Here is a 13,090-nt window from a genome sequence, read left to right as displayed (position 1 = left end):
TTATGCCGATCGACTAAAACTGATAGGCCTTAAAGCCCACATGAATTAATGTTGAAAACTGATAACAAGAACTTAAAAAAAATGTTAAGCTAGTGTTAAGTTAAGTTATGTTAAGTTATAGCTTATATTAAGCTGAATAAATAAATAAACTCAAACTCAAAGATAAATAATACTGTAGCTCTTGAACTTTTTGCGAAAAAAGGAATGAAAACAAAGTGCCACATCCATACAAATTATTTATTTAATTTAAAAAAATACAACCTTTTAGCTTACATAAACTGATTCAATACGTTTTTATGTATTTGACACAGACATTACTTAACCAAAAATAATATAATTTAGAATGTTAAAACAATTTGTTTTTGTTTTCAATTTATGCGTCTTGTGTGGTTTTTGCATGCATTGCTAAGTTCAATTGTACAAAAAATCACAGATAAAATATAATTTCTAAAAAAAAACAGGTAAACCGAAACATATACTCAGATTCTTAAAAATTAAATGATATACAAACACAAGCAATACTATAAAATATAAAATAATAAACATTATGAGAATTACATAGCTCACAAGACAACATTTTTGTTTTCAAATTCAACGGAACAAAGTCAAACAAAATGTGCAAATAATTTCAATGATTAAAACTTAATATTAAAAAAGCCTTAACCACAAAGCTGATTACTTTGAAATAATTTAAGTCAACACGAACTACCAAGGCCTCCACATGTTTTCTGAAGACTCTTCAAGTTCTTTTTTAAGATTTCCGTTGCTATCCGAATGCTCTGGTTTTTCTTTTTTTAATTTTTTCATCGAATTTTCGGGACTACTTGTGTAAGCATACGGGTATAAGCGTTTGCAAGAATACGGTATCTCACTACTTGATGTCACATGCGACTGCTGGAGTGCACCCATTGTGCGAGGCAACGTTTTATTAGATTCAGAACTAGATGGAGTGGTAAAGCCTCCTGAAAAACTGCTTCCACTTCCATCTAATGGTGGAGTGATGGAACGTGATGTAAAATCAGAACTATTGTGCATTATTGAATCTTCTTCGTGACTAGAAACCGATGAGATCGGACTTAGAGGAGGACTAGTTGTGGTCGCTGATGGCTGAACTGAGACGTTGATGTCGTAACTGGTTGGTTTTGGAAACACAGTCTTACTAACGGGCTTACTAAATGCGCTTGCTCTTGGGAAGCTGGTCAAAAAATCAACATTTGTCTGACGTATATTTGGTGGGCAAAACGATGAGACATCATTGTCGTTTCTTGCTTTAAGATTTGTATGTTTTGGCATTATAAGAGCGAATTCGCCAGATGGTAGTACAGATGGTATTAGGTTTACACCAGATAACTGAACACATCCGTTGTTGTTTATTTTTTCATGAGACGCTGCAAAAGGTATTTGAGTTGGTATAACTGCTGGATTAACGTAGTCCTGGGTCGTTTGTGATCGAAGACTGTTGGAAAAATTGGAAAAAGATCCAATTTGTTCTAAGCTATTGGCGCAATTGTTCAAATAGTTTGACAACCGTTGACGGGTTCCATTATCAACTCCATCTAACTGGCTTATGTAACGTTTGACTTCATCGGCACATTCAACAAAACCAGTCTTGAATTTATGTATAACTGTAGGATCAGTTTGAATCGCCATAGAAAGCTGACGCCTTTGCATTGATTGTAGATGCTTTACTGTCATCTCAAGAATATCGGCCTTTTCAAGTTTGGTGTGGCGTGCAGGCTTAAATGAAAAAAAAAGAAATAATTGTTAAACTTTTATTTATGCATGTCTACATATGAATGTAAGTACATTTTATTTGTTAATAGAAATTTGTATTTGCAAACCTTATTAATAGTTGACAATGTTCACACATTTTTCTACTTTTAGACAACTTTTATTATTACTAACAATAAAATAAAAACATTTGTTAGGTTAGAAGTTAGTATAATACAACAATTGGTTGTGCTTCAGCTAAAAAAAAAAACTTATAACCCCAGTGATTGAAGGGATCTACAGTTTTAATTCCAAAACCCAACTGCTAATTTAGGTACTTTAAATAATAAAGAATAACTCTTAAAGGATTTGACAATTTTTAGCGAGAGACAGTACCTGTGCCAAAAAAAAATCTATTATGTGGCACGGACCTCTTCCTTTTTATAAAAGCTAGACAAAAAAATGATAAGACTACCGTACTTAACCATAACTTAAAACGAACTTGCTACTCCCATATGGGCACCCTTAATTAAATTATAAAACTTAATACTAAGGCTTTTCGGTTTACGGACTGTTTTTATTTAATTAAATTCTTTACAATATTTATTACAACCACAGTTGCAGATATCTCTTATTTTTTAATGTTTTTTTTTTAATTCTTATGCTACTATATTTTGACTTTTAGTCCTTAGCACTCACCAGCACGATACATTTCATAATTTTTGTATATGGCCTTTTCTTCTTTAACGTTTGTCTTCTGATGATCCAAGCCAAATGAGATAATATTAAATTTAATTTTAAATGCATAAAAACTATCACATTCTCAAAATATGGTTAAACCTTTTATTAAAACACGTTAAATTGATATATTAAGTACCAATTAATTTATGTGCATATTCTATTAAATAAGTACTGCCGTATTTCTAGGCTTCATTTCATTGGACATTGGGTGGCCCTTCGAGTATATTTCACAAGTTAGGGAGAGATAACAGACTAATGCTGGGCGGAAAATCCTCCAGAATGGCAATGTGCCATATTTCGGGAATGATAAATTAAATAAATAATTAATTCCTAAACAAATTGCTTTTCTAAAATGAATTCTGAGCATTGTTTTTTTAAACAAAAGAGTTGCCATTAAAACTTTCAAATCGATGGGTATTTCAGTAGTGGTAATGTTAAGGAAAAAACTGACATTTAAATACAAAGGGATCACGACCAAATGTCCAAAACGTTTAATAAAATTCTCTATTAGTTTTTCAGCAAATTACTGGACGAGCAAAGTAGAGGAGTTTAAAATATATTCAAAATACAAATAAATCGTTCTTGTGTATAAAACTCATTGTCTTGCATTTCTTAATATTCAAAACTAAAAGTTTAGTAATGCAAAGTAGTCTAGATCGAAATTAATGAATAATTCTTAATTAAAACATATAAAAAGTCATTAATAATTAAGCCAGATAATAGTGGTCTCAAATGGCTACCTGGAGGTAAACCCGAATTAACAAAAAACTTTTTTAAATGAATGTTTATGAAAAGTATATTATAATGTTCGTATCACTATTAATTAAACGATTAATACAAAAACAAATTAAATTGAATTTCACTAACGATATAAGAACAATTTCAAGTTAACAAGCTAACAATTCAAACAGTACAACAGAAAATGTTGCTATGGGGTGGTAGTTAGTAACTAAGTGGCTAGGACCTTTTTTAAAATTGGTTTTAGAAAAGCATATTTCCATAGGTAAGGGAAGGTAGAAACATGGAAACTCAATTAAGCTTTATTTTTTTTTCTAATTATATATGTATGACGTGCCTTGATGGTTTCTTAAAAGCTGTCAAACATTGATTTATACAACTAAAAAAATATATTATCAAGGCTTGAGCCACAAAGCAGTGTCCCAATCAATGAGACTTCAAAGATTAAACACTTCTTTACATTTTCTAAAATTTAATGGTTACATAATTTCTTGATATAACAAAAATTTAAGATTAAAAATATGGATGAAGCTGGATGATAACGATCTAAACATAACTATCATCACCTGCGCACATTTGATTTTATACATATTGACTTCCATAGAACTAACTATGGGAAGAATGAAGTTTTAAGTCGAATGGGCATTTTATATAACTTGAACTGTTCATTGAAAAATTTAAATTTGAATAAGGTGGGATTAAAATCATTGTTTAGAACCAGTTCTCCACTATCGTAAACGTTCTCATATTATTTTTTGTTCTGTAATAGTTAAATGCTAATTTTGTTTTGTATTTTGTGCGTGTGTTAGGCTATATTTGTATTATTTTTTACTAACAACTAACACATGCACATATGATGAGCCTCTGATCGTAGTTTGACGCTTGCTATAAGCTTACTACTTTCTGAAATTCTGAAGTGTAAGAAAAACTATGTGTAACAGCAGCGTTTGTGTTTAAGGAGTTCGCAGATTATATAATAAGTGCGTTTCTTTGGTATTCCCTATATAGAGTACAGTGAGACATTTTTTTATTTTAAATTGGTACAACTGAAAGAAGATCTGTCAGAATAATAATAAAACAAAAACACACAAATAGAAGAAAGTTTTTTTGAAAATCAGATGTTAAAATTAACAAAAAAAAAATAACTAAAACTAATAAAATGGACAATTTTCAAGAAGAAATGGTAAAAACACATCTGGAAATTGAGATTCTATAAAAAAGTTCATTTAACAATTGCTTCAAGGAGGGGGTTTGTTAGTAGACTACCACATTAACATGTGGTGTTGAAACGAGCTTGAAGATCATATCAATTCTGTATATACCTGAATTGAGTTGAAATGAGCTTGATTATGAATATCTCTAGCCGGAATCGAGTGAACATTTGAGCAAAAAACCTGGGTGGAGGAGTTGGTCTAACAGATAATGCATTATGGTCTGTTTATTTGCATGTTTGTTTAAAAAAATTGTATTTTTGTTTTAATCAAATTAAAAAAAATGGACATGGAGTAGGTATTATATTCTTATACGTTTTTGAACTAATCAGTTCTTTATTGTTTAACACTAATCAAACTATCTCACTTGCACTTCACTTATCGAAAACATCGCATAGCCATTTGCATTTTAGAATGTCATACTTAATCATTTTTAAATCTTCTTGTGCGGTGGAAACAGCAACAAGATTTATTTAATCTAAACTGAGATAAACATAGCAAAACTTAATTACCTTTTCTATTGTTTTCTCTTACAAAATAAGCCCAGTTAGTCCATTTTCATTAACAAAACTAAATAATATCAACAGTACCAGAATGATTTTTTTCCCCAATGGAAAACACATACAAAATTCCAAATGTACAACTACTGAAAGAACATAGCCATCGAGATACAAATGCAATATCAATTGTACCAACATTTGAGAACGAAATCACATGAGATCAATTCGAGACTCATATAAATGTCAAAAACCCATACATAGTTAGATTCTACTCTATCATTTATCGGTGTTATTCATACTATGGATATTGTTTTTGTTATTCGTGTAAAATTTTACTATACTATGGATAGATTTTCCAACAAAACACGGGTAATGTGCAAGCTAAACGTTGGTATTTGCTTAATAATTCAAATTAAGCCTTTTATTTGCATTCACATTTAAAATACACCAAAACAGCCTAAGCTAACAAAAAGTTTAAATTATGAAAATTGTCTTTTATTCAAAAAAATAATGTTTACACTGCAAAATGCATATATATGTACGTACTTATACATATGTTATTACTAATCTTTTTTTAACATTTGTGTACAAAATGTATTTTAAGAATTAATATTAATATCTTAAAATCAGTAGGACAATGTTCAAAAACCAATAAGCTTATCTGTATTCTACAATTGAAATAGCTGACTTCAAGTTCAAAACTCAATGATTTCAAATGATCTATTTTTAAATTTTTAGAGTATACCCTCAATTCTATGATACTTTTAGATATTTATCCAACCAAACTTCCTGTCGTTGTAAACGGTAGTGAGAAATATATTATGATAGTGAATATTAATAATTCATTATTACATGTTTTATTCCTTGTGCACATAGATACGTAATATATTGTGTATGTATATATGTATGTATTTTCCAAGGGTTTCTCTACAAAGAAAACTAAAACTTTGAAGGCCATATCATTACATTAATAGCCATTAAGTATTTTGTGTACACAATAAAGCCTTTAAACTAGCTATTCATATAATAGTTGCAGGAACCTTTTAAACATTTTAATTTCAAATGTGACCTTCGTAATTAGACACCTAGGTCTTTCCCTCACCTAATCAAAAATAAAAAAAAATTGTTACTTCTTAGAATTCATTAAAAGCAAATGCACGTTATTATCGACTCATCTCAAGGATTTCTGTAACAGTACCTAACGATTTCGTCAAATAAAACGGAACTGAATACAAATTCCCACAGTTCCCACGCGGGTTTTTCACACGAGAAAATTTACCTAACTAGGTCCTTTCAGCGAACTAAAAAGAATTCCATTATTATCCGTGTATTTTATTATAAACCTTTTTTATGCATGGGAACAAACCATGAACCATCATCATCGAGTCAAGTGCATGAAACCGAAAACAAAAGAATACAAAATTTTTAAAATAAAGCAAAAACTACGTGAAGACGAAAAATAATGTTCTCATCGGAAATAAATGTTTACAAAGCGAAAACGATATCTAAAGAAAAAAGAAAACGTTCCTAAAGTAAAAAACAAGGAATCATTTTCTTTTTCTCTGTGTAACTGTTCTCTTTGATCTTTATACAGTTGTACCTCTCTTAGTGGTTTTATATGTAATAAGAAGAATTATGTACATATTTATATTAGTTTTGATTCTGAGTTAATTAGTCCGATACAAATCAATTGATACTTGTATACCTTATGTATAACATACTTGTTATATATTGTTGCCCGGTTGTATACAAAAAAACTTCAATTATAATCTATTTCAATTAAAAACAACTTCGCTACTTGTAACTTAGAGGATTTTTACTGTATTTAACTGAATTCTGTCTTCTCAGAGAAGGTTCAATGAAACATGCTGGGGCTCAGGCTGTTTCATGAATCATGATGATCATATTTCTCTGATTATTCTTTGCATTTTCACTTGTCTGTCTGAGACTGAGTCTGACAGAGTCTGTGAACTGAGAAGGTAAGGTGCTGATATTGCCTACCGAAAAAAAAGAAAACATACCAAACCCAGACCGAAAACGAAAACGAAACTTACCTGACAAGATCGTGTTTGTGGTATTATAGAAGGCGCTTCAAAAGGTCGTGCGAAATGTTAGTGAACCTTTATCTGGTATGTGTTAGAATTTATTGATTCAAGGTTCCCATACAAATTTCATTGTCCTTTTTTTATAAAAAAATAAACATTTCGGATGTATTTTGGTAGATCTAGATTATGAATACACAACCGAGCATGAAGGTACACTTGTAGCCTGGAGCTGGTTCTAAACCTAGCCAATCTACCTGTTCACCGCACTTTGTTTCCTTTTTTGGGTCAATATTTAGGTGGTTTTAATACAAATTTAAGTGTATTATTGGTTTAGGCTGTATATAAATACATTTGCAATTAACAAGATTTATGATTTAATAAGTTCCAACATTTTCTGTTCTTGATTTATGGATATCATCGGAATTAACATAAATTAACTCAATTCTAAAAGCATAACTTTTCTTACTTTAATTCAAAATGCAATTACAGAGTTATATTTTTGGGGTCAGCCTCTTAAAATATATTTTTTTAAATTAATTTATTCGTGAACTAATTATGAAAATAAAGAAATTCTGGGAAATTTTATTTTTGAATAACTGATATTTCTTATTTATACTTAGATCATTAAAAAATATGGTTCTTACATTTTTCTGCAATTAACATTGGCCAACTTTTAACTACGATTTCCTAAGTCATCACAAGCAAGGCTGTGGTGAGGACGTCAATGGCACTTAAAATCCCGTCTTCTAAAACACCAATTTTTTAAATCCCGTCTTTTAAAATCCCGCTTATTCAAAATCCCGATCAATTACAATTCCAATTTTTAAAATCCCGTGAAATCCCCTTTTTTACAAAATACGTGTAATAAAATAAATAACAATAGGAGTAAAAGGTTTTTATGTTAAATTACTTGACTAAAATATAATAATATCGTAATGTGTTTTGCTTTAGTTTTAGTACATAAACATTAATGTTTGTTTAAAATATTTACTCTTGCACAAACAATATGCATCCTACAGCAAATCTATCTGCCGATAACGGTTTTCCCGCAATCGTTGACTTCGTTAATTGATTTTATTTTCTTTCAAAAGAATACTACTTTACTTTATATTTTACAGTAAATCTACTCTAGAAAAATATCACATTTTTTAATTTCGTTTAATTTTTTTCTAATTTCGAATTTGCAATTTTAAAATTTTAATTTAAAAAAAATCGCTCGATTTTTAAAAATTAAACAACTAGCTTTGGTTGTAAAATCGGGATCGTAAGAAACCGGATTACAAGAAACTGGATAGCAAAAAGGTGGATTTTAAAAAATCGGGATTAAAAAAAACGGGATTTTAAAGTCGGGATTTTAGGAAACAGGAATATAAAACCGGTATATCGAACCCAACCCGATTCGCTTTAGGATTTTTTTAATTTTTGTTTAGTGTAAAAATTACAGTTTTCCCAATTAATTTGTTTGTACAAAACCCAAAAACTTAAATTTTCTCAAAAACAGACCTATAATTATTTTTTTCTGAATTTGGCTTTTATCAATAAACAAACAATATTTTTGTATTGCTTCAGAACTACATCCCCATACAATTGTTGTTAGTTTTCTTAAGAATTAATCAACCGATTTTAATAACTTTTTTTCTGTATAAACAATTATACTTTCTCAATAATATTTGATGATCATTTCATTGTTTTTAATTTGTTTTTTTTTTTTTTTTTTTTAATATTAAACCACGAAAATGGGTCATTAGTTGTTTGCGAAATTGAAATGCAAAACGTATATTCAAATCAAATTGGGTGGCGCAACAGTCCGTTGTGAACCAGGGCCTAGTGACTTACAACTCTCAACCATTCCTGTGTGCGAGTACTGTTGTCAGGAATGGAAGGGAACTACAATTTAAGGCCGAATCCGAACGGCTTGTTTGAGAAAGCACTTTTTCATGACAAGAATTACTCTTGAAGGATTTGTCAATTCCTCGCAAGAGGCAGTACCCGCGAAAATTATTTTTTTTTTAAATTAAGGTGGCACAGGCAGGGATTGAACCCAAGACCCCTTGCATGACAGTCCAACGCACTAACCATCATGCCATGGGTACTACGTATATTAAATAACCTTTAAATAATTGCACACTAAAAATATTTAACAAAACTGACAAATTTTATATACAATAAATGAATTTAACAAAAAAATGCTCTAAAAATCTTTAAATTCAAATTTAAAAAAAATAAAGTTTTTTTTTTAAATAAAATGTCATTTAAATTTTTGAAAAGTAATTTTTTCAAGTACATTTTAAATTTTAAAATACAAGAATTATTTTTAAATAGACTCTTTGGATACATCAGCAAGTTCAAGGAATTCAGTGGTGCATTTTATTTTATAGGGGTTAAAAGCAAGAATTTTTATAAATATGAGTTTGGCATATCTCGCCCAGTTAAGGAGGTAAGGGCAGTTTTATAAAAAAAAAACTACTTACAATTTTAAAATAATATAACCACTTAATCCAAAACTTACAGCTAGATGGTTTTATATCTTCTTGTTTTATGAGGAAATTGAAATTTAACATAAACTGTTTTTTTATTGCATTTTAATTTTTAAAAGTTAGTTTAAGAATAGATCAATTATTTTGATGTAAAAAAGTAGGGTTTTATACTTTGATATTAGAATTTAAAATATGACAAACACAGTCCCTGGCCATATTATTAGACGCACTGCAGATTTTTTATAATTATTAGATTATACGCAATATTTTTAATGTACCATGCCACACAGCCCGGTCCATAAAAACTTATTTGACGGAAGAAAACATCCCTCTTTTGGACTGGCCGGAAATAAAGCCCTGATATGAACCCAATTGAAACGGGTGGGAGACGTTAAAGAGAGAAGTAGCTTAAGATGCGGTCACTTATTGAAAGAGTAACTCACGTGTGGAATCATCACCCACTAATGTAGGAAAGTATGCCGCGCAGAATTGAGGCTCTTATTAAAGAAAAAGGAGGTTCAACAAAATATTGAAAAAAAAAAAACAAAAATAACAAAACAACTGAAAATATTGATTTAAAAAAAAAATCTATAGATCTGTTGTTTTATTTCTATAAAAAAAGAAGGAAATAGTTTATATTCTGCATACAAAATCATTTGAATAGATGATAATATTCGAAAACCTGATTAAAATAGCCGAAAATTGAGATTTTGCATAAAATCTAAAGTGCGTCCAATAATATGGCCAGGGACTGTACACTATAAGATTTATTGAACATCATAAGGTTTATTGTATTCATATAAATTACATATATTAAAACGAAATGTTACAAGTTACAAAGACACACGCCCAATCATTAGTTTAAAGAAAAACGTTTTCTTCAATAATCGAACACTGACTTTTATAGCATTAATGGTATGTACCATTCTCTTACAAAAAAAATATAATCGGCAACCCTACTTGATTTGTTTTACAGGTATACTTACATCCTACTATTTTACTTTTTATTAAATATTAAAAATAAGTCAACTAGTAAATTTATATACATAATTATTCTTACATCTTTTTTCATCGCTTCCAAAATTAAAGATTTAAGTTCATTCAAGCAGTGATTGATTCTTGCACGTCTTCGTTTCTCCATAATAGGTTTATTGCTCTGAAAAAAAATATAAGGCACTTTGTATGTAAAAAAAAATCTTGTAAGTAAATCTGGGTATCTTAAAATTAAATACGTCATTCAGAACTATACACAAAATTTAAAACAATATGGTCCTGATATAAAGCTGAACAATTAAGAGATACTACATTCGAGAACTGTAAGAAGAAAATTTCATTTAAGCTCGAAAAATAAGCTTCTTTGACAAGACTTTAAATAACCAAAGTAAAAACTATATCAAACATGTTAAAATTTGCTTCTATCCAAAATTAATCCAAACAAAAATTAGACACCTTAATTGTGCTGTTACATTAAAGTTTGTTTCTAAAATGTGCATCATCTATCTATTTATCATTTTACTTTGAGAATGTAGGTACAAATAAACTTATAAGCTATACTTTAGGAGTATCGTAAGCACATAAGTACGAGTATGTACTTATTATTTTTAATTAAAAGCCAAAATGAATTTCTGTAGGCCATGTACCTAATTTATTTTGTCATTGCGCTCAATTTAAAAGCTTGTTGAGTTATTTTTCTGATATCAACTGTTGACATTTTTTTTTTCAATTTATCCTATATTCTGAAAAATATTTTATTCTGAACACTAGCAATGTCGATGAGGATATACGATGTGTTTTTTTTGTTAAATTAAAAAAAAATAAATATTTACCCTTCTTAATTCTGCCTTTGACATCCCACTAGCATTGTTCATTTGGTTGTTATTTGTTTGGTTGTTGATAACATCATTAGTATAACTATTGCAACTTCCGTCAAAATCATCATCAGAATTTGAATTTATGTTGTAATCCATTTTTATTGTGTATAATCCAAAAGTACGTGTTAAATAAGATAGTTTAGAACACTTTTTTATTCTTTAAATCGAATATTTTGTCACATAAATCTCTTAAAAATAACAATAATTAAATTTTTGCACATTTAAGATCTTAACAAACAAACAAAAAACAACAATTAACACACATTTGTATAAGCCCCGAAAACAATAACTATACAATAAAAAAAAATAACCCTAAAATGTTATATTTTACATTCTTTTTTATTTTACCATTTCCCGAAGTGATCTTTACACGCGAGCATTCAAAACGTAACTGATCACGGACACAGACATTTTCCACAAATAACGAACACTTCATGTCCACCACCATTCATTCCGATGGAATTTAAATATAAGGATAATATTTTTGTTTTGCCTTCTATGCTTTAAGACCTTTTTCTCAGGATCGTGTGAACTCCTTCAAATTCGTTCAACCGGTAATTTATTGGGAATTTTAATTTTACAAGGGATGGAAAAATGACGATTCCCTATTTATAAATATGTATGAATGTAGATATGTGTTGTGTACGTATTCTAGATTGAACAACCCCTATCATCTTATTTGGTATAGCGTTTTCGATGTGACGGAGCCATCAGTCAACTGTAACCTTATCATACTCGTACCACAGCTCACAGTGTTATAAGTAAAACTAAATTTGAAACGATATGTGTGATGGAATGGTGGGAATTCCGTAACACCCCTTTAAAAAAATATGTATGAAAATTAATTATTTTATATGAGTTTATGGTTTATATGTTTAGTCGGTCGACGTACTGTACATTTTTTGATTATACAGAGGGGATTCAAGAATTATTAAAACAAAAAAAGGATAAATAAGTCATCAGTTAAATAAAATGCACAGCTTACTAGCCTTTACTTGAATTAAGTAAATCAATAACAAATAGAACTATTTGTCTATCCATTTGCAATAATTATTTTAATTCCCATACAAATTATCAATAAGAAACAATTTTTACTTTTAAAATTTTATTTTTAAAATATGTAAGCTCTGTGTGATCAAAAAAATCTATATTTTATAGAAAAGTAATTTTTTTTCTTAAAAATGTTTTCTGCATCAAATGTACGTACTTCTCTGATTCATGCAAGTTTTCGTATCTGAGTTGTGACGAAGAATCTTTCCAAAATCTTTCTTATTTTTTTTGTTGCATATTCTAGAGAAAAAGCTTCTGAAAACTCGCGATGTTCATCAATCATCAATTTAAATCGTGGTATCTTTGACCAGTTTATAGATACTAAATAAAAGAATTAATGAAGCATTTTTATAATTTCAACTTAGGTACAATGTGAAGAGAGCAAAACAAAGTTTAAATAAAATATTGATACCAAGATAATATATTAAAATTTCTTCATTATGGTTCTTAACACACTAAAATTTTGCGCCAATTATGAATCTTGTTTCACGCCGAACGCGCTTTTAAAAACAAGAAAACCTAACCAATTTCTCGCAAGCCTTTAGGTATCATCGCAATACGTCAATAGCTTTACATAGCTTAATCAAGGTTAACAATAACAAAAGTAAGTTCTCACGGTCCTTTTTTTATTTTCTTTCAACCCTATAAAGATCAACCACGCAGAACGATACACCCAAGCGCTGCATTATGTTCATACAAGAATCAGACCTAAAGAGTAAGAAAATGAAGGGAATGACTGAGTATGAG

At 29.4% G+C, this 13,090-nt stretch overlaps 1 protein-coding gene across 1 annotated transcript; it reads right to left on the bottom strand.

Moving 5' to 3' along the window:
* Positions 1–229: 229 nt before the first annotated feature.
* Positions 230–11,991, bottom strand: LOC129950241 (protein deadpan). Its single transcript, XM_056062113.1, has 3 exons — positions 11,249–11,991; positions 10,483–10,578; positions 230–1,737 (listed from the first exon to the last, which is right to left on the bottom strand). Exons 1-3 carry the CDS (start codon positions 11,387–11,389, stop codon positions 706–708), a joined length of 1,269 nt encoding a protein of 422 aa, XP_055918088.1. The 5' UTR covers positions 11,390–11,991; the 3' UTR covers positions 230–705.
* Between the last annotated feature and the right edge of the window lie 1,099 nt (positions 11,992–13,090).

This window comes from Eupeodes corollae, chromosome 3 (genome assembly GCF_945859685.1).
Source record: "Eupeodes corollae chromosome 3, idEupCoro1.1, whole genome shotgun sequence".
Lineage (NCBI taxonomy): Eukaryota > Metazoa > Arthropoda > Insecta > Diptera > Syrphidae > Eupeodes > Eupeodes corollae.
This window is presented reverse-complemented; position numbering and strand designations above follow the sequence as displayed.